This window comes from Equus asinus, chromosome 20 (genome assembly GCF_041296235.1).
Source record: "Equus asinus isolate D_3611 breed Donkey chromosome 20, EquAss-T2T_v2, whole genome shotgun sequence".
Classification (NCBI taxonomy): Eukaryota; Metazoa; Chordata; class Mammalia; order Perissodactyla; family Equidae; genus Equus; species Equus asinus.
This window is the reverse complement of record NC_091809.1, coordinates 24458499-24481943: the sequence shown is the minus strand read 5'-3', so window position 1 is coordinate 24481943 and position 23445 is coordinate 24458499. Positions and strand designations below refer to the sequence as shown.

Below are 23445 nucleotides of genomic sequence, written 5' to 3'. Positions count from 1 at the left end.
ACAAAATTATAACTGTAAAAGAATAAGAAATACAGTTTAACTGATGAAGAAATACTCAATTGGTCCGCACATGATAAAATTGACTCAAAATGTATAATGATTAGATGAAGAACCTTGCGAAGTATATCTGAAAATCCATAATCATAAATGGATATTAATAGTCTGTAAAAATGAAATCCACAATAATATTTATTAACATAGGATGGACTGGAACAGTTGATAAAATATATCAATGAAACAACTAGAGAAGTGTTCATTTCGGAAACAGATGGACATAGATTTTAAAGATTTTATTTATTTTCCTTTTTCTCCCCAAAGCCCTCAGGTACATAGTTGTATATTCTTAGTTGTGGGTCCTTCTAGTTGTGGCATGTGGGATGCCACCTTAGCACGACTCGATGAGCTGTGCCATGTCCGCTCCTAGGATTCCAACCAACGAAATCCCAGAGTGCGTGAACTTAACCACTCAGCCACGGAGCCAGCCCCTAGACATAGTTTTATTGATGTACACTCAAAGGTCATTGACAACACATTGGGGGAATACATTGAAGCTACAAGTAACAAGAAACACACAGTCTTCCAAACATGAGAAAGGTGATTGTTCTCACATGGAAGAATGGGTCAAGGCAGCTGCTGCACAAGGCAGCAGAGAAACAAACTCACAGGTTCTTTTTATGTCCCATTGGAGATACCATGGTGAAGCAGGAAAATGTGCTCACTAGCACTATGAACAGCAAAGGTGTTTCCTATACACGTTAGACTTTACTCAATTATCATCTAGGGAAAAGGGGAGTCAGAGAATACTCCCAACCACAAAGGTCTGAATTGGCTTCCTGGTGGACACAAGAGGCCTTACAGAAAGACCCTAACTCGAATGGATCTTTGATGTGAAACTAGTGGAAAATGCATCTCTAACAAAATGGAAATCAACTAATTTCTTGGTGGTTTCCAAGATACTCTTGACAAGAAGGGCAAAGAATCCAGAAAAAGGGATGGAAGGTGGTGTCCTTGAAGCTCCTATGCAATTGTCTCCCTCCCTGTGTGGTGGCTCGAAAATCGGCCTAAGGCCTTGTGTGCTCTGCCTTCCAGATCTCATGCAAGTGAGGCCATTGGTGGATTCCAACAAGTAACCATCAATGGGACGGATTCTTAAAGATCTAGCTCTTCAGCTTACCCTCACTGACATAATGCAGTACAGGGGTGATGTGTCCAGCTCTAGATTTTGTTGCCCTGCCACAGGCCTCTACTTAATTCAAAGTCTATTCACCAAATACCAGTCAGAAGGAAGGACAAACCGCATAGGCCCAAATACAAAAATAACAATTCACAGGAAGTACACTCTTGGATAAACTTGCCAAACATAAATTTTCCCCAACTGTTTAATAGCACAGAAAATAAAAACAGGCTTCTCCACCCACCACCCCCAGAAAGGAGCTTTCTCTGAAACATGTACAATATGTACAATGGATGAAGCACATGCAGGAACTGTAATACAAGGCCAGTAAGAAAATCACAACAAATACAACCTGTCATGTTTCAATACCCCCTTCACACAGAACAATTAAAACATTACTAAAAAAACTAAAGATAAAAAGTTAACTGATTTCAGGCAAATGCACTACCTATGAATCTTATTTACTATTTATGAAGGATGACTAGCAGAATGACCTCACCTCAATATTCATTTCTGAAGTAATTTATAGAAATCCATAGTCTAATCTTGCACTTTAAGAAAGGCTTGATAAATACAATATATTTACCACTTTTATAATGACTCTTTCCTGTTGAAAGTTTTCTAGAACCTCATATACAAATTAATTTCCATGAAGCTTTCTCATATGACTTACATTTACATTTCTTTTTGGTGGGAGTTTCACATAGAAGGGTGTAGGCCAACTGAAGTCTTTCTCATGCTGTGAACATTCAAGACGTTTTTATCCAGTGAGTCCTTTCATGCCTTCAAGAAAGAAGTGCGATGACAAAAGTCCCAAATTGTTTCTATCTACCTGGTTTTACCTCTAGTGTGCGTTTGTGCATATCCTCAAAAGTTTGCATGAGGCATTTACTTAATTCAAAGTCTATTCACCAAATACCAGTCAGAAAGAAGGACGAACCACAAAGGCCCAAATACGAAAATACGAATTCGAGTTTGTTTCTCTGCTGCCTTGTGCAGCAGCTGCCTTGACCCAGTTCTTCCATGTGAGAACAAGCACCTTTCTCATTCAAAGCCTTTCTCACGTTCCTCACATTCACAGGCTTTCTCTCCAGTATGACTTCTTAAATGGACTCGAAGATATCTGGAAGCAGTAAAGGCTTTATTGCATTCTTTACATTCATAGAGCTTGTCTCCAGTGTGAGTTCTTTCATGTTTTCGAAGAGAACTGGAACAAATGAATGCTTTACTGCAGTTTCTATATTCATAGGGTTTCTCTCCAGTATGAGTTCTTTCATGTCTTTGCAGATGAGTGGAACAAGTGAATGCTTTACTGCATTTTTTACATTCATAGGGTTTCTCTCCAGTATGAGTTCTTTCATGAACTCGAAGATAACTGGAGGAAGTGAATGCTTTACTGCAGTTTTTACATTCATAGGGTTTCTCTCCTGTGTGAGTTCTTTCATGTTTTGAAAGAGAATTCGTAGAACTGAAGGCTTTAAGACATACTTTACATTCAAAGGGTTTCTCTCCAGTATGAGTTCTTCCATGTATTTGAAGAGAACGGGAAGAAGTGAATGCTTTACTGCAGTTTTTACATTCATAGGGTTTCTCGCCAGTATGAGTTCTTTCATGTCTTCGAAGATGACTGGAACAAGTGAATGTTTTACTGCATTTTTTACATTCATAGGGTTTCTCTCCAGTATGAATTCTTTCATGAAGTCGAAGAGAACTGAAACAAGTGAATGCTTTACTGCATTTTTTACATTCATGGGGTTTCTCTCCAGTATGAAGTCTTTCATGTCTTTGAAGATTACTGGAAGAAGTGAATCCTTTACTGCATCTTTTACATTCATAGGGTTTCTCTCCAGTATGCATTCTTTCATGAACTCGATGAGAACTGAAAGAAGTGAATGCTGTATTGCAGTTTTTACATTCATGGGGTTTCCCTCTAGTATGAATTCTTTCATGTCTTTGAAGAGAACTGGAAGAAGTGAATGCTTTACTGCATCTTTGACATTCATAGGGTTTCTCTCCAGTATGAATTCTTCCATGAAGTCGAAGAGAACTGAAACAAGTGAATGCTTTACTGCATTTTTTACATGCAAAGGGTTTCTCTCCAGTGTGACGTCTTTCATGGACTCGAAGATAAGTGGAAGAAGTGAATGCTTTACTGCACCTTTTACATTCATAGGGTTTCTCTCCAGTATGAATTCTTTCATGTCTTTGAAGATTACTGGAAGAAGTGAATGCTTTACTGCATCTTTTACATTCGTAGGGTTTCTCTCCAGTATGAATTCTTACATGTCTTTGAAGATGACCGGAACAAGCGAATGCTTTACTGCATTTTTTACATTCATAAGGTTTCTCTCCAGTATGAATTCTTTCATGTCTTTGAAGATAACTGGAACAAGTGAAGGCTTTACTACATTTTTTACATTCATAGGGTTTTTCTCCAGTATGAGTTCTTTCATGCAGTCGAAGTAAAGTGAGATAAGTGAAGGCTTTCCCACATTCCTTACATTTATATGGCTTCTCTCCATATTTTTGATAGTGATATGTTTTACATTCAGTGTGACATCTAATGTGCGTTTTAAGGGATGAATGATGCATGAAGACCCTTCCACATGCACTGCATCCCCATGGTTTAGCTCCTGTAGTTTTCTTGTTCAGACTGAGATTTGGAAGAAGGCTGACGTTTTCTTCACACTGACGAGCCTCTTCACTTCCACAGACTCTCCCTACCATATGCTTTCTGTACAAATGAGAAGCACATTGTTAATGATTTCTCTATTCATGATTTTATACTTATGTTTATTACGATTGATAGGAAATGTTTATGATTTCTCCCTTCTGTGAATTCTCTGAAATTAAATATACCGAATCTTCTGGAAAAGGACTTCACCCTTGTTATTATCGAAACAGTGATATTCATAGATAGGGTTCACTAATACTATTTCTAAGTGAAATATTCTGCAAAAAGTGAACCTCTACATCACATTTCACAAAGCATATTTGGTGAACATTTTCTAAGAAGTAGCAAAATTTGAAGCAAGGGTTATTGGTTTTGTTTGTTCTTTTTTAGAACAATTTCTTAACATACAAGGATTCTCACGTGAGACAGAACTTTCTATTGCGTGACTCACCTTACTTTTCTCCCCTGGTCTTTGTACTGATCTTCAACATCACAATCTTCCCATGTTACTTCTGAAATGCAGACCCAGAAAGTTTATTCCAAATATTAGAAATTAGACAAAAATTTCTAGATTCTAAGTCTATGATAATCTATGGCCATTTCTACTTTATTTACTAACAACCTCCCCTTTCCACATCTACATCTTAGAACACTGATGATGGGCAAGAACCACTTGTTCTCTCATTGATGACGTGAAGGAATGTCCTCACCCTTACCTACTGAGGCCAGGTGCCTGAAGGTTTCCCACATCACATCTCTGTAGAGTTTCTTCTGAGAAGGATCCAGTAAAGCCCACTCCTCTGGGGTGAAGGTCACAGTCACGTCCTCAGTGGTCACTGAGTCCTAAAACACCACAAATGTGTTTAGAGTAGCATACATGAACTTGACAGCACTGGGGATGTATACTGCAATTCTAGGAAGGTTACATGGGATTCTATTATCTCCAAACATTCGTCCTATGTGTGAACATGACAAACTCCCTTTTTTCTGAACACAATGCTCACCAATTTAACAATATTATGAACACATGGAAATACACATTTTTACTGTGATCACATTCCATCCGATTTCTCTCTAAGAAAAATTTCCAGAACATATTGGGAAATGACAGAAATGCTATAAAATGAAACAAACATCATTTGTGGACCAACGATTCTTCGTAAGAAAAGTTCAATCATCTTCTTTCACTTTACCAACCAGTTACAGCACTCCATGAGGCAGAGGGTGAAATCTATGGGATGTTTCAGTGAATAAAAACATAGTGAACAAGTGCAAGCTTTTTGTTGTGGTCCCATCACCAAACTGAGAGTCCAGGAGGCCTGTGAAAACACACTTTGACCAAGCCAAGCTGCCCACATTGTCCTAAACCTCCAGGCCATTACACGTAAGCAGATGCAGTTGGCTGAATGTAAATATTGTTGTGGTTAAACAGTGCTTTTAACTTGTGTAATATCTATCATAGACTCAGTTCTACCTTTCTCACTCTGGATGATTTGATGGGGCTGGAATGATCATGAACTGAGAGCTCAGGCACAAGGAAGAAGTCATGAAAACTTAGACCATAAGATCACTATAGTTATGGACCTCAAAGCTACTTCTCACCAATTTTAGAACACATTTTTAGGGGCCGGCCTGGTGGTGCAGCAGTTAAGTTCGCACGTTCCGCTTCTTGGCAGCCCGGGTTTCACCGGTTCAGATCCCAGGTGCGGACATGGCACCGCATGGCAAGCCCTGCTGTGGTAGGTCTCCCACATATAAAGTAGAGGAAGATGGGCATGGATGTCAGCTCAGGGCCAGGCTTCCTCAGCAACAAAGAGGAGTGGCAGTATTTAGCTCAGGGCTAATCTTCCTCACAAACAGAGAACACATTGTGAGATAATAATGTGCCACAAGAGCTCTTTCTGGTCAAATGCTAACAGTGTACCCGGAGCTTTGCTCCCCTTGAGGGGTAGGTTAAGAGCTGCAGATTGGGGCCGGCCCCGTGCCAATGGTTAAGTTCACGCACTGCACTTTGGCGCCCCAGGGTTTTGCTGGTTCAGATCCTGTGTGAGGACATGGCACCGCTTGTAAGGCCATGCTGAGGTGGTGTCCCACATAGCCCAACCAGAGGCACTCACCACTACAATATACAACTATTTACTGGGGGGATTGAAGGGAAAAAGCAGGAAAAAACACCACTTGTAGATTGGCAACAGTTGTTAGCTCAGGTGCCAATCTTTAGGAAAAAAACAAAAGAGCTGCAGATTGCAAGGGAGCTCCTTGAAGTCCACAATGGTTTCATGTTAAATTTGCCCATGATTATAAAATACATAAAGCATTTAACAGTGGTTTCCCCCAAAAAACATAAAATTTCCTTTGTCCAACTTCAAGGGGAAGTGTTTCCTGACCAGCCACTCTGGATGATGCCCTGTCAACTTCTGATCCTGCACCTAAGGAGCTTAGAAGCTGTCATTCTTGATCTTACAAGAAGAAAATGAATAAACTTGACATGAACCACCTTTCTTAGATCCAGGAGAGCCTTGAGGTCATAGGACAAACCAGAGTCTCCAAACTTGTGAAAGACAAAAAAAAAAAAAGATGGCGTTTTGAAATATGCCCCACATATTCTGTTCTTAATAAGGCCTGTACTAAAAAAAAATATGTCTATTTCACCAGAGTCTAATGCAAGGGAAAAATAACAAAACAGACAGGACACAATTTCCATGAAGCCTAGGACAACCCTCTTTAAATGAAGGCTTAAAATGCAGATAATGGGAATACCTGGAGGAAAAGAGACAGAAGAAAACATGAAGTAATAGTCACCAAATTACCCTAAAGTTAATGATAGCCAGCACACTGGCCATGCAGTAAGCTCACAGAACACTAAACACGATAAAGTACAAAAGTGCACACCCAAGGGTATCACACTGAAACTAGAGACACATCACAGACAGAGAATGTACTGAAAAATGGCAGAGAAGAAACACACCTTCGACAGAAAGAAACAAAGATTTGAATTAAATTGGACCACTTCTCAAAAACCACGCAACAAGAACAGAGGAGTCTGAAAGAATTAAAGAGTTGAAAATAAAACCCACTTTCCTAGAATTCGGTCAAGCAAAATTATCCTGCAGTACAAAGAAATAAGGACTTTCTGAGACAAAATTTGAGGAAATTTGGCCCAAGTACACATACTTGGAATGAAATTGTTGGAAAGTTTATCAGAAAGAATGTAAATGATAAAGGTAGGGGATTAGAAGAAGAAAAAATGAGGGGACATATCTTTTATGTTTCTTATAATTAATATAACAGATGACACTTTGTTTAAACTAATGTCAGGAAGAATGTATTTGGCAATGAGAAGCTTATGGACAAGAGAAATAAATGACAGCAATGTGAGAAGACACAGGGAAAAGAAAATTGGGGACAGTGTGTTAAGAGGTACTTGCACACGGTGAAGCGGCACAGTGTTACTTGGCAGGGGGTGGGTTAGTTGTACATGTATGCTGAAAACTCAAGGACAAAGACTAAAATATGTTTTTAAAAAATGTGTAACTGATATGCTAAGAGAGGGGAAAAAAGAATTACAGGAAATGCTCAATTTTAACGAGAAAAGGTGGCAAAAAGGTAGAAGACAAAAACAAACAAGGGTAAAAATGGAAAAACTAAAATTTTGGTAAATATTAATCCAACTGAATCAACAACCACTTTAATCATCAATGGTCTCATTACAACTGAAAGACACAGTAATAGAGTTCAAAAAATACCACTGTATGCTGTCTACAAGAAACCCACCCTAAGCACAAAGTCAGAGACAGATGAAAGGTAAAGGGATGGAGAAAAACAGACTATGCCAACACGAGTCCAAAGGAAGCTGCCAAAGGAATAGACATCATAGACAATGCGGATTTCAAACTGAGGAAGATGCAGAGATAGAGGGGCAGTAGGTACGGATAAAGGGGCCTATTCTCCGAGAAGGCACAGCAACGCTGCATGTGTACCTGCCTAAGAACAGAGGGACAACACACCTCAGGGAGGAACTGACCGAATGCAGGAGAAACAGACAGATCCAGTACCAAAGCTGTAGAAGTCAACACCCCCTCATCGGGAATCAGACATTTCAGTAGGCAGGAAGTGAGGAAGGACAGACGTGAAATGAACAGCACTGTGAAACAGCTGGGTTTCATTGTAATCTACAGAATACTTCACAGAACAGCAGAATATACATTCTTCTCAGGTTCACATGCAACATTCACCAAAACAAACTACATCTTGGGACATAAAGCACACCTTAACAAATTTGAAAGAACAGAAATCATACAAAATAGGCTCTCACACCACATAAGCATTCTTCTAGAAGGCAATACCGGAAATAGTTGGAAAACCCCCTCATACACGGTGATTCAAAAATACACTTCTAAATAATCCATAGTAGCAAACTAGAAGTCTCAAGAAAAATGAAAAATTATTTTGAATTAAAAACATGAAAACACAAGATAGCAAAGGTTCTTGGATGTAGCGAAAGCAGTATCCAGGGGGAAATTTAAGCCATCACATACAGTGGAAAAATCAAAGATCTCTAATCACTAACACAAGCATGTACCTTAACAAAGAATAAAGAGAAGAGCAAGTTAAACCCAAAGCAAGCACAATAAAAGAAATAATAAAAATTAGAACGAAATGAATATCATTGTGGGAAATCAATGAGAAAATGAAAAGAAAAAAGCTGCTTGTTTCACAAGACGAATAAAATTGACGAATATCCAGTGAAGATAACAAAGAGAAGAGGGAAGACAGAAATTACTAATATCAGGAAGGAAAGGAGGAGAAATGAATATAAAATAAGATGATAAAATGCAACATCCATTTATGATAAACTAGTAATAGAGGTGAACTTCCACTTCTTGAGAAAGAACATCTTCACAAATCCTGTAGCTAAATTCATGGCGTTTGTTCCATATGATATGACTGTCTCTATGCAAGAACTGGAAGAACTCACAATGACAGAAACAACTCCTGGGATTAAGAAGAGAGTACAGTAAGTTTGCTTTCCTTCCAGTCCCACACAAATAGAGTCAACCGAACTTTGACACAGAAGGAGATTCAAACGAAAAAGCAAGTATTTTAAACAAACGGGGAGAAATAATGGATACCCACATGCAAACACACACACACACAAAACAAATGTAGACACAGGCCTCACACTTTTCATGAAAATTAAGTCACAACACATCACACATCTCAATGTAAAATGCCAAAGGAATAAACTCCTACAAGATAACACAGAAGAAAATCTGGATGACCTTGTGTTTGTTGATGAATTTTCACATAGAAAACCAAAAAGCAAGGTACACAAAAGAACCAAAACTTTTACAATTTTAAGTAAAACGAAAAACTCCTCCTCTGAAAAAGATGGTGTAAAGAGAAGATCAACACCAATTCAGAGTAAGAGAAAATCTCTGTAAAACATTTATTGGATGAATGATTGGTATCTGAAATATGCAAAGAATTCTTAAACTGTAATAGAGGAAAAAAATGCAATTAAAAATGGGCAAAAGATCTGCAGACAGCTCACTGAAGGAGAGATCTAGATGGGAAATAAGCAATATGAACCATGCTCCACATCAAATGTCATTAGGAAATTGCAAAGAAAACAACAATGGGGATCACGAAACACTTATTAAATTGGTAAAAGTCAAAATATTCAGAACAGCAAACATCAGTGAAGATGCAAAGCTACAGGGACTCCTAGTTCATCGCAGGTAGAAACCGGATTTGGAACATCCACACTGGAAGACAGGAACCTCCTTTCAAAATGAGATACACTGTCACTACATAGAGTAAGAGCCAGCAATCATGCTCCGCGGTATTTTTCCAAATGAGCTGAAACCTTATGTTCGCACAAAACCTACATAACAATGTTTAGAAGCACTTTATTCATAATTGGCAAGTGTTAGAATTTTCAACAAGATGTCCTTCAAGTATCAAACAGACAATCAGTGGTGCATCCAAACAATGAAACACCGTCCAATGATAAAAAGAAATGAGGTATCAATCTAGCCATGGAAACACATAGAGGAACCTTAAAAATCTATTATTAAGTAAAGAAGCCAATGTGACAACGCTGTGTAGTGTATGATTCCAAGTATATAAAATTCTGGGAAAGACAAAAGTATGAACCACTAGAAGGATCTTTAGTTGTGAAGGATTTGGGGGTTGGAGGGAGGGATGAGTCAATAGGTGGAGCACAGGGGAGTTTCAGGGAAGCGAAACTACACTCCATGATACAGAAATGATGGGGACACGTCAGTACACATTTGCCAAAACCCACACAGTGTGTAACACAGAGTCAATGCTAACGTGCACCGCGCACTGTAATTTGTCCAATTCACCCCTTTTTTACTGAAACAGGACATCTCTCATTCAACTGACTTCAAGTTATTTCCTTTTCAAGACTGGCCCTGAGCTAATCTGTTGCCAATCTTTTTTTCTTCTTCTCCTAAAAGCCCCCAATACATGGTTGTATATTCTAGTCGTAGGTCCTTTGAGTTGTACAATGACTTCAACGTATTTCAATAAGCCAGTCTGTGCTCTAGGAGCCTGAGAACCAAACGGGAGGGGAAACTTCCATCGAATGCCTTGTTGGGGAGCACAGCACTGTTTTCTCTGAGAAGTGCCATGGTCACTATCAGTAGTGTCAGAACCCCAAGGTGGATGACGAGTGTCCTGCTATTGCAGACCTATTAGTGTACATACAAGTGTGACTCTGATTTCTATTTTGGGTATCTCTGAGTCAAGACATTTCCAGAATTCTTTTACCACAAAGGGGCAAGACAACTGGTTGCTTTATAGAGTTTCAGGTGCCTGAGCTTAAGTTGGGTTGAATTAATCTCTTCACTGGGCCAAACTCAGACTGTGGTTGGTCCACTATAACCCAGAGGGTCGGGATCTTTGCTGCAACAGGTACAGGGCTGGGAGCAGCGGCAGAGTGACTTAGGGGCCCTGGGGAGCCCTCTGGAATCTTGCTTCCTACTGGCTGCACTTTCCTGGCCCTTCCTTCTCTCTGAAATAATTACTCTTTAAGGAGCAACCATCAGATGGGCTCAGCTCAGTGACAGGGTATAATCATCCTCATAACCGTAGACTCCCCCTAATGTCAAGGCGACTCCAGCCTCAGTCTCACCTTCACTCTCAACACACAGACAGATGCCACCCAAGACACTGACAGAAGATCACATTAAGGAGGCTGGATTCCCAGACTCCTGCTCTCAGAGGACAGGAATTCCCAAAACTGCCAACTCAGTGTCCTCTGCAGTTAGAACCCAGGCTTGGTGGGGTCAACAGTGCAACCCAGGGCAGCACAGCGCCCAGGAGGAGCTGCCCAGCAAGTAGCAGCCCACAGTGCAGGAGCCTCCAGGCTTTCTCATCAGCCTGTCCAGGTAGGAAGGCCCAGGGGAAAAGGGAGGGCGAGGCTTAAGTGGTCAGTCGTCAAACATCATCAGTACCAAACTCTGGCCACTCATTACAAGAAGAAACTTGAGGGACAAAAATAGGCATTCACACTAACTGTTTTTTATATAAAGAAACACTAACAGGATGATGAAGCAGTGAGCAAAACTGGTCATTGGAGAGTGGCTGGAGGAAGAGCAGGAGTGGGGCAGGACATGTGGGCAGGAAGTTCTCTTAAGTTACTGTCCTCTCTTACAAACTTTTTAAACATTCCCATGCAGGGGCCGGCCCGGTGGCCCAGCCCTTAAATGCTCACTTCCACTTCGGTGGCCCAGGGTTGGCTGCTTCGTATCCCGGGTGCAGACATGGCACTGCTTGGCACGCCATGCTGTGGTAGGTGTCCCACAGGTAAAGTGAAGGGAGATGGGCACAGATGTTCGCTCAGGGCCAGCCTTCCTCAGCAAAAAAAGGAGGATTGGCAGCAGTTAGCTCAGGGCTAATCTTCCTCAAAGAAACAAAAATATTCCCATGTATTCTTCACTTGAAATAAGGGCAGACCAGGGCAGGCCCAGTGGCATAGCAGTTGAGTCCACATGCTCCGCTTTGGTGGTCTGGGATTCGCCAGTTTGGATTCTGGTCATGGACCTATGTACCGCTTGTCAAGCCATGCTGTGGCAGGCGTCCCACATATAAAGTAGAGGAAGATGGGCACGGATGTTAGCACAGGATCAATCTTCCTCAAAAACAAAATAAAATAAAATAAGGAGAGACATTTACATACACCATATTTTCGTATGTTTGATCATTATTTTTAAATAACTTTTATTTTTAACATTTCTACATAGGAAACCATTTCAAGATTTAATCCTTTAAACATTAATGGATATAAAATTGTAAACCATAAAATATTTGCCAATCTCTTTCTAACAAAAAAGACAAGGGGCATTTTTGTTTCTGCCTCCACTATATCTACCCTGGGAATATTTTTAGGAAGGAGTAGCATATTATACAACGTTAGGGGTTTGCAATTAAGCCCTGAAATAAACTAGGAATTCCAAAGATTTACACAAGCTCTGACCTGATTCCTCATATCAATGAAAAGAGAAATTCAAGTGCCTTTTCCCCACATCCATTAAAACAGAATTCAGGGGCTGGCCCGGTGGCATAGTGGTTAAGTTCACTTTGCTCTGCTTCGGTGGTCGGGGGTTCACATGTTTGGATCTCAGGTGTGGACCCAGCACCCCTCATCAAGCCATGCTGTGGCAGCATCCCACATAAAATGGAGCAAGATGGGCACAGATGGTACCTCAGCGACAATCTTCCTTACACACAAACACACAAACAATAAGAAAATAAGTAAAATTCACTTGCCTTAGGAATCGTATAGCCTTTTAAATGTGAAACTTCTCTAGGGACATGAACACACAAACCTGACCTAAACATGGAAAATGCACCTGAGAACTGAAATACACCCATCTCACATCTTGAGGTTCTCTTGTCTAAATGGAAAAAAAATTGTTTGTTCCACAATTTTCTTGCCTTGCTCACATGATATCTCTGACATTACATTCCGAAACCCCAAGTGCAAATGGAAACTAGAATCAGAGGATTGTAACCTTCAACTGATCAAGGAATCCAAGGACAGAAACAGGAATATTCCAATCAGCTCATAGAAGCAGCCTGCTGGCCTGCAGTTCAGAAGGAAACCCACACTCAGAAAGGGACCATATTCCCAGACTTGAGGTGTAGACTCTCCCAATTGAGACAGAACTGCTGGAGAGTTTCAGTCCCTGGTGAAGGGGGGGTGGGACCCCTGAGCAGCCACAGGAATGAACTCTGGGAGCCCCATGCACCCTCCCTCTCCTGTGAGCATGGAAGCACTGCCTCCCCCAGGTTCCCACTCTCACACGTGAGGAAACTCTCAGCCAGATTCAGTCTAAGGTTCTGACCCACATGAACTCCAAATTCATGAACCCTGTCTCCACAGGACAGAAGACCTGATCTTCACAAACTTCCTCACTGTGCACAGATTACACTCTCAGTGCACCTACAGTGTGGGTGCAAAATTCAAACAGTGTCTAAAATGTCCAGCCCTAAGGAACCACAACCACAACCTCAGGAAGGGTGTCACTCCCCACCCCATGAGCACATGCACCCCCAGCTTTCCAGGGCTCTGCAGCTCCTCTCAGGATAAAGGCTCCTTCCATGGGGGTGTGAGCAGGAGGAGGGGGAGGCTCCCCAGGAAGAACAGCTGGGCCTTCAAGTCCTTCCCTCTGCACGCCTAAGGGGGCCTTAGCTTGGGTCTTGGACTGGGAGCCTCTGCTCCCCACTGGAGATGCTTTGGAACAGCATTGTTATTTTACATGACACAAACCCAGTGTTTCAATAATCCAGCAAAAGCATTTAAATGCAGACCTTTCAGAGAAAGTAGGGAAGAAAAGTATAAGCTATTCCTATCACTTCAACTAGAAAACCACAAATGTCTATTCCTTTAAGAAAAAAGGTGAATTCCTACTGTTACTGAGTGAGGGCTAGCCACCTGATGCGCACAGAAGCTGGGATCATGGCACACCAGGCTTTGAAAGAAGAAACAGTTGAAGGTGCCATCGATTGGCAAGGAGACAGGAGGACAGGCTCTCAACTCTGGCTCCCTCATCCAGAGCATGGGCTGAGGCTTAAAGGAGCAGGGAGGGCCAGCTGGGATGCAAAGACCTGGCAGGGTGAGGTCTGACTGGCAGATCAAAACTTTCTCTTCTGCACAGGCTCCTGGCTGGCCAACTCCTGTGACAAAGAGCTTTAACATCCTGCTGTTAAGATGGCATTAGTGACGGGAGGTTACCAGGAAAAGCACACTTAACAAGGATCAAGTTGTCATGCAGATTTAACTCGCCTTTTCCACTGACAAAGTTTCCACAGATCTGCAGCCATCCTGCCCTTCCTGGCACAGAGAGGGAGGCACCCTTACAAAGGGATGTTTCTCTTAAATGTAAACTTCTGTTACAAAAGGGTAACTTCTAGGTTTTCAGAGATTTGCCTGTGTCTGCTGTTTTTTACTACTCATCAGCTCAAAATAGCTCTTATGCCAAACACCCATGATTTGGGATGACAACTCTGTTCCTGGTCCTGTGGTGACATTATTTCCGAGCCAAGAAATCACACCTGAACACTTGTGGTCAGCATGTGTAAGCCCTGGACTTTCATTCGAAAGCATCCAAAAGTAAGGAACACACCTCAGAAACTAACAACAGACATTCAAGGTATGAAAGACTGAAACAAGTATTCTGAACAAATGGAATGTTACAAATGAATACTATATTTTTCCTGAAATTCACCTCTATGTTGCCTGTTTGGAACTACTTCATAGTGTCTTCCAAGGTCTACTGACTAAATATATTTACCTTTATTGAAAGACAGAAACTTAAATAAGTGAATAACTTTTTGATTCTCAAATGTGGGGGGAGATGCCAATGGGACAGACCACCCAGGACATTTTTTTCAACAGGAACCTCCACCTAAAGCACTTCCCAGAGGATGTCTGGGCCCAGAAAGATCCTGGGGGAGAGACACAAGCATTTCCTGCAATGAGGTTCCAGGTGGTTATTCTCTGTTTTCCTCTATGTAAAATATCCACATGATGAGGATCGAGGCTGCCCCAGGGAAAGAAGCCCAAGGCGTCCTGCCCTGCATACCAATCTACATCATCCTCCGGGAAGCACAGGACATCCTGACCTGATCCAATTGGATTCTTTCTAAAGTTACAGGACCACCCAATAACCAGACCCCAACTGCACCCACCATTTTAATGACTTTTATTTTTTTTGGAAGATGAGCCCTGTGCTAACATCTGCTGCCAATCCTCTTCTTTCTGCTGAGGAAGACTGGCCCTGGGCTAACATCCGTGCCCATCTTCCTCCACTTTATACGTGGGACACCTGCCACAGCATGGCTTGCCAAGCAGTGCCATGTCTGCACCGGATCCCAACTGGTGAACCCTGGGTCGCCAAAGCAGAATGTGGGAACTTAACCATTGTGCCACTGGGCCAGCCCCACAACTTTTTTATATGATCTTTCCTTTGTCTTGTAGAGGAATAACTCACATACCTATGCCTTATAAGTTTAGCCCTGCCCTAAATCCACAGCAACTCTTCCTTCCCATGGGTCCTGTCCCCACACTATTCTCTGAATAAGGGAGCATTACTCCCAGACCTTGAGAGTCCAAGAAATCTTTCAACTTCTCGGCTCCCGGAGTCCGTATCACACAGACAAATATAATGCTTAAAATAAAGCCATCATGGGAGAAGGGGCGGAAAAAATGGCATGGTGAGCTGACTCGGGACTCCTTCCCCTCCAAAATATAACAAAGGATTGGAAAAACTGAATTTCAGATAATAAATCTAATGCCAACACATTAGAGACCTACAATACCAAGAAGGCGGAGGACAGAGACCTTGCTGCCGGCCTCAGAGGAGCTGGAATGGGGTAGGAGAGAACGTCGCTCCCTCCCGTAGAGTCTGTGATCACTGCTGCACGGGTCCAGAAAGGAGCGGGGGAGGGGCCGCGCAACCAGGGGATCATCCAGGACTCCCGCCGCTGGTACAGTGGAAACCCGCTGACGGTGAAAAGTTTCCGTGCACGAGGACCCCATAAACCCAGGGCCTCGGGAGACCAGAGAACAGAACTGATCCAAATCCAGATTGGAGCACGAGAAAAGCAGGCCCTTCCTCACAGCAAAGCGCACTGGGCACCGCCATCTTGCCCGAAGGCGGAGAGCTCAGAACATGCGGCTCTCAACCCCCATCTAATGGCAACAGGCTGTAACTACAACGGAATTCTAATACCATGAGAAAAAACTGCTCCTCTACCATCCAGCAATTTATAAAAGCCCCAGACCAGAAGGAAAACAATAAAAACATAGAATTAAGTCCTGAGGACTTGGAATTAGGTAAACTAAGTGAAAATGAGTTTAGAGAAGCTATAATCAAAAAACTCAATGAGGTAGAGAGAAAGATACAGAAACAAGTCAATCAGTTCTGGAGTTACTTCAGAAAAGAGATTGAAATTATAAAGAAGAATCAAACAGAATTACTAGAGATGAAAAACACAAAGGACCAGATAAAACAGAATATGGATTCCCTGAATGCCCATGTAGACACCACAGAAGAACAAATTAACATAATTGAAGACAGACAGGCTGAATGGCTCCAGACAGAGGAAGAAAGAGAACTAAGAATTAAAAAAAAAAAAAAAGAGGAAAATCTCCGAGAGATAGTGGATTCAATGAGGAGAAAGAACTTAAGGATGACAGGAATTCCCGAGAAGATGGAAAAGGAAAATGGAGCAGAAAGTGTGCTTAATGAAATTATAGAAGAGAACTTCCCAAATCTAGGGATTGACAGAGAAATGCGTGTAGAGGAAGCTTTCAGATCTCCTAGATTTGTCAATGTAAAACGACCTACTGCAAGGCACATAGTAGTAAAATTGGCAAGAAGGAAAGATAAGGAAAGAATACTCAGGGAAGTAAGAAAAAAGAAGAGAATAATCTATAAAGGAGCCCCTATCAGACTGTCAGTGGATTTCTCTACAGAAACCTTACAAGCTAGGAGAGAATGGAGTGACATATTCAAAGCTTTAAAAGATAAAAATCTTTAGCCAAGAATACTCTATCCAGCAAGAATTTCCTTCAGATATGAGGGAGAAATTAAATCTTTTCCAGACAAACAAAAGTTAAGGGAATTTGTAACTAAAAGCCCTCCACTACAAGAAATCCTCAAGAAGGCTCTCATACCTGAAAAAAGGGAGAAAGGGGTCACAAACCACAGAGTAGGGAGACCAATGGATAGAACCAGAACAGGATAGCAAATATTCAACTATAGCATTAGAGTTAAGGTAAAAACTACCAAAGCAAGGACGATCTTATCACTCTAACTACAAATTCATAACACGAGTTGGAATAAGAAAGGAAAATAATTATTTAGGAAGGGAAGAGCAAAGGCTCTAAATCAGTCTAGGCCAAGTAAGTAAGAGACCACCAGAGAATAGACTATATTATACATGAGATTCTAAATACAAACTTCCGGGTAGCAACTAAACTAAAAAACAGAACAGAGCCACAAAACATAAATAAGGAAAAATCTAAGAAACCCAGCATAAGAAATTGCAGTATCAAATGGGCCAGCTAAAGCACACAGGAAAACAAATGCAGGAAAACAAGATAATGAGCGACAGATTGACAGCATTAAGTCCACATGCATCAATAATCACTCTCAATGTAAACAGATTGAACTCTCCAATAAAAAGACACAGAGTGGCAAAATGGATTAAAGAACAAGATCCAACAATTTGTTGCCTCCAGGAAACACACCTCAGCCCCAAGGACAAACACAGACTCAGAGTGAAGGGGTGGAGGACAATACTTCAAGGTAATAGCAAGCCAAAAAAGGCAGGTGTTGCAATTCTTATATCAGACCAAGTGGATTTCAAAATAAGACAGGTAAAGAGAGACACAGAGGAACAATATATAATGATCAAAGGGACACTTCATCAAGAAGAAATAACGCTTATAAATATCTATGCACCCAACACAGGAGCACCAAGATTCATAAAGCAACTATTAACAGACCTGAAGGAAGATGTTAAAAACAACACAATAATAGTAGGGGACCTCAACACCCCACTCACATCAATGGACAGATCATACAGACAGAAAATCAACAAGGAAATAGTGGAGCTGAATGAAAAACTAAAACAATTGGACTTAATAGACATATATAGATCACTCCACCCTGAAGGAGATGGATACACATTCTTCTCAAGTGCACATGGAACATTCTCTAGGATAGACCATATGTTGGGAAACAAGGCAAGCCTCTACAAATTTTAAAAAATTGAAATAATAACAAGCATCTTCTCCAATCATAACACTATAAGGCGAGAAATTAATTACAAGAAAAAAGCTGAGAAAGGCACAAAGATGTGGAGACTAAACAACACACTACTGAACACTGAATCATTGCAATGGATCATTGAAGAAATTAAAGAAGAAATAAAAAAATACCTGGAAACAAATGAAAATGATAGCATGCCATACCAACTCATATGGGATACAGCAAAAGCTATATTAAGAGGAAAATTCATCGCAATACAGGCACATCTTAACAAACAAGAAAAATCCCAAATAAGCAATCTTAAACTACACCTAACTGAACTAGAGAAAAAAGAACAAATAAAGCCCAAAGTCAGAAGGAGAGAAAAAATAAAAATCAGAGCAGAGATAAATGCTATTGAAACAAAAAAGGCAGTAGAAAGGATCAATGAAACAAAGAGCTGGTTCTTTGAGAAGATAAATAAAATTGGCAAACCCCTAGCCAGACTTACAAAGAAAAAAAGGGAGAAAGCTCAAATAAACAAAATCAGAAATGAGCGAGGAGAAATAACAACAGACTCTGCAGAAATACAACGGATTATAAGAGAATACTACAAAAAACTATACGCCAACAGAATGGATAACCTAGAGGAAATGGATAAATTCTTGGACTCCTACAATCTCCCAAAGCTCACTCAAGAAGAGGCAGACAATTTGAACAGACCAATCACAAGGAAAGAGATTGAAACAGCAATCAAAAACATCCCAAAGAATAAAACCCCAGGACCAGATGGCTTTCCTAGAGAATTCTACCAAACTTTCACAGAGGAGTTAATACCTATCCTTTTCAAGCTATTCCAAAAAATTAGGGAAGATGGAACACTTCCTAACACATTCTATGAGGCCAACATCATGCTGATCCCAAAACCTGACAAGGACACCACGAAAAAAGAGAACTACAGGCCAATATCACTGATGAACATAGATGCAAAAATTCTAAACAAAATTTTGGCAACCAGAATTCAGCAATTCATCAAAAGAATCATACATCAGGATCAGGTGGGATTCATACCAGGGACACAGGGATGGTTCAACATCCGCAAATCAATCAACGTGATACACCACATCAACAAACTGAGCAATAAAAACCACATGATCATCTCAATAGATGCAGAGAAGGCATTTGACAAGATCCAACAGCCATTTATGATGAAAACTCTGAACAAAATGGGCATAGAAGGAAACTACCTCAACATAATAAAGGCCATATACGACAAACCCATAGCCAACATCATACTCAATGGGCAAAAACTGAACCCCATCCCCCTGAAAACAGGAACAAGACAAGGATGCCCTCTATCACCACTCTTATTTAACATGGTACTGGAGGTCCTGGCCAGAGCAATCAGGCAAGAAAAGGGAATAAAAGGAATCCAAATAGGGAGGGAAGAAGTGAAACTCTTGCTGTTTGCAGACGACATGATCTTATATACAGAAAACCCCAAAGAATCCATTGGAAAACTGTTAGAAGTAATCAACAACTACAGCAAAGTTGCAGGGTATAAAATCAATTTGCAGAAATCAGTAGCATTTCTATACTCCAATAAAGAACTAACAGAAAAAGAACTCAAGAACACAATACCATTCACAATCGCAACAAAAAGAATAAAATACCTTGCGGTAAATTTAACTAAGGAAGTGAAGGACCTATATAATGAAGATTACAAGGCCTTTCTGAGAGAAATGGATGACGACATAAGGAGATGGAAAGACATTCCATGTACATGGATTGGAAGAATACACATAGTTAAAATGTCTGTTCTACCTAAAGCGATCTACAGATTCAACACTATCTCAATCAGAATCCCAATGACATTCTTTGCAGAAATAGAACAAAGAATCCTAAAATTCATATAGGGCAACAAAAGACTGCGACTTGCTAAAGCAATCCTGAGAAGAACAAAACGGGAGGCATCACAATCCCTGACTTTAAAACATACTACAAAGCTACAGTAATCAAAACAGCATGGTACTGGTACAAAAACAGGTGCACAGATCAATGGAACAGAATTGAAAGCCCAGAAATAAAACCACACATCTATGGACAGCTTATCTTCGACAAAGGAGCTGAGGGCATACAATGGAGAAAAGAAAGTCTTTTCAACAAATGGTGCTGGGAAAACTGGAAAGCCACATGTAAAAGAATGAAAATTGACCATTCTTTTTCACCATTCCCCAAAATAAACTCAAAATGGATCAAAGACCTAAAGCTGAGACCTGAAACCATAAGGCTTCTGGAAGAAAACGTAGGCAGTACACTCTTTGACATCAGTATTAAAAGGACCTTTTCGGACTCCATGTCTTCTCAGAGAAGGGAAACAATAGAAAGAATAAACAAATGGGACTTCATCAGATTAAAGAGCTTCTTCAAGGCAAATGAAAACAGGATTGAAACAAAAAAACAACTCACTAACTGGGAAAAAATATTTGCAAGTCATATATCTGACAAAGGCTTAATATCCATAATATATAAAGAACTCTCGCAACTCAACAACACAACATCAAACAACCCAATCAAAAAATGGGCTGGAGACATGAACAGACATTTCTCCAAAGAAGATATACTGATGGCCAATAGGCCCATGAAAAGATGCTCATCATCGCTGATCATCAGGGAAATGCAAATCAAAACTACACCAAGATATCACCTTACACCCATCAGAATGACAAAAATATCTAAAACTAATAGTAACAAATGTTGGAGAGGTTGCGGAGAAAAAGGAACCCTCATACACTGCTGGTGGGAATGCAAACTGGTGCAGCCACTATGGAAAACAGTACGGAGATTCCTCAAAAAACTAAAAATAGAACTACCATACGATCCAGCCATCCCACTACTGGGTATCTAACCACAGAGCTTGAAGTCAGCAATCCCAAAAGTCCTATGTACCCCAATGTTCATTGCAGCACTGTTTACAATAGCCAAGACGTGGAAGCAACCTAAGTGCCCATCAACAGATGAATGGATAAAGAAGATGTGGTACATATATACAATGGAATACTACTCAGCTGCGAAACAGAACAAAATCATTCCATTTGCAATAACATGGATGGACCTTGAGGGAATTATGTTAAGTGAAATAAGCCAGTTAGAGAAGGATAATCTGTGTATGACTCCACTCATATGAGGAATTTAAAAATGTGGACTAAGAACAGTTTAGTGGACACCAGGGGAAAGGTGGGGTGGGGGCTGGGCACAAAGGGTGAAGTGGTGCACCTACAACACGACTGACAAACATTAATGTACAACTGAAATTTCACAAGATTGTAACCTATCATTAACTCAATTAGAAAAATAAAATAAAATAAAGCCATCATGGGCCCGCCTGTGGCCGAGTGGTTAAGTTCACGAGCTCTGCTTCGGTGGCCCAGGGTTTCGTGGGTTCGAATCCTGGCGCGGACGCGGCACCACTCATCAGGCCATGCTGAGGCGGTGTCCCACATGCCACAACTAGAGCCACTCACAACTAAAATCTACAACTATGGGGGGGGGGGAGCTGTTGGGAGAAAAAGGAAAAATAAAATCTTGCAAAAAAAAAAAAAAATAGAGCCATCCATGGCTCTGGGGGATAACGATAAGCGGTTAAAATATTGGGTCTGGTTGAAACGCGCCAGGGAGGACGAAGTGTTGATAATGATCCTACGAATGAAAGAGGGGAAGTGGCTTTGGGAGTGCGGGGAGGCATCTGGAAATTTACGGATTTACTGTCAGTCCCAGGAAGAGCAGCCTGTGGGGAAAGGACTGTGGATTGAGACGCTGCTCCCCAAACATTTGGAAAACTATGGAGAAAACGGGTGCGCTCTGAGGAGAAAGGAGGCTCTGGGGACCCCACAACCAGAGCTCCTCCGCGCACGGAGCCCGGAGACCGAGGCCCGACTGTCCTGCGGGCCCTCCCGCGGGCCCCGCACCGTCTGGGACACGCGGGGCTGCGGCCGCACAGCGGCCCAGAGACGCTCCGGTCCAAGTCGCCGCGCGCAGGGACCACAGGACGCCCGGGGCCCGGCTGCCGGCCCCGCCCCCACGCTGCGGCCGGAGGGGCCTGAGGGCCGAGCGGCGCCGCCGCGGACTCGGGGCCGCAGACTCCGGAGGGGACCGCGGGAGGCCGGGCCCCCTCCGCCGCTTCCCACCAGCCCCTCCTTCCGCGTCCTCACCCCGGGGCCGCACACTCACCATTCCTAGGGCTCCTGGGTCCCCTGAGTTCTTCCTACGACCCCCACGGCCACTGCAGGTCACAGGGTGACAGAAGCTGCAGCAGAGCCACCAGGACCCTTACGGCAGACAACAGCTCACGTGCAGCTCGGCAGCAGCCGGAAGCCACCTTAACAGGAAGTCCAGTGCATGGCCCCACCCACCTGCCCCAGAGGCTCCCCTGACTGGACGATCCCAAACGCCCCGCCCCGTCATGCCAGAGTGGCAGCAGGTGGGAGGCTGAAGGGCTCAGCCAAACCCGCCTGGGCTGGCGGTTGGAACCAGACTCACTTGGCACGTTTGCGTTTAACCAGAACTTTTTCCTGGCCTGGGGCTGCCTCTATGGTTTCCACCCAGCTCTTTGTGAACTCGTGGGTGCAGGTGTGCAGGGGGAAGTACTGACTGAGTTTCAGACGGCTCAAGTACAGACTGATGCGGGCTCGGCGAGCAGAGGAGTCCATAGAAAGATTTCTTGGACTCTGAAGGTCTGGCAGTAGTGCTCTTTTATTCCGAGCATAGTATGGAATAGCAGGAGAACAGAACCCATGGGCAGTAAAGAGCTGCTGCCTGGGGACAGGACTCATGGGCAGGAAGAGCTGCTGCAGTGTGTTGAGGGTTAGAGCTAAACTTAAGGCATAGGTATGCGAATTATCTCTTTACAAGACGAAGGAAAGAATATGTTTAAAAAGTCGTTAAAATGGTGTCAGTGCAGGTGGGGTCTGGTTATTGGGTGGTCCTATAACTTTAGATAAGAATCAGACTGGATGAAGTCAGGATGTCCTGTGCTTCCCGGAGGATGTTGGTGATGGGGGGAGTCAGCTACATGAAGTTACTAGACAAGAACAATAAACAACACTTAAGTCCTTGCCATCCCCATTAAGAGTTTCTAGAGATAAGATCATCCCCCTTCCTCCTGGTGCAGAGAGGGAGACACCCCCACAGATGGAGACTTCCTTCAAAAATGCAAATGTCTCTCAACAAAGGGCAAGCAAATTCCACTCCTCAGAGCCTCCTTCCCGCCTGCAGTTTTTTAAAAAGTAACCAGCCTAAAATCATCA

The 23445-nt window shown here is 42.1% G+C and overlaps 1 protein-coding gene across 1 annotated transcript; it reads right to left on the bottom strand.

Annotated features, from left to right (window-relative positions):
* Nucleotides 1-418: 418 nt before the first annotated feature.
* Nucleotides 419-22535, bottom strand: LOC106824404 (zinc finger protein 709-like). The gene is made up of 4 exons (XM_044751810.2): nt 22370-22535; nt 4565-4691; nt 4300-4360; nt 419-3908 (listed from the first exon to the last, which is right to left on the bottom strand). The coding sequence occupies exons 1-4, from the start codon at nt 22370-22372 to the stop codon at nt 2219-2221; spliced, it is 1881 nt and encodes a 626-aa protein (XP_044607745.2). The 5' UTR covers nt 22373-22535; the 3' UTR covers nt 419-2218.
* Nucleotides 22536-23445: the final 910 nt, after the last annotated feature.

Coding starts and splice junctions, on each gene's coding strand:
- LOC106824404 (XM_044751810.2), bottom strand. Junction 4,361..4,564: donor CAGGCACCTGGCCTCAGTAG/GTAAGGGTGAGG, acceptor TCTGCATTTCAG/AAGTAACATGGGAAGATTGT. Junction 3,909..4,299: donor GACCAGGGGAGAAAAGTAAG/GTGAGTCACGCA, acceptor TCATTTGTACAG/AAAGCATATGGTAGGGAGAG.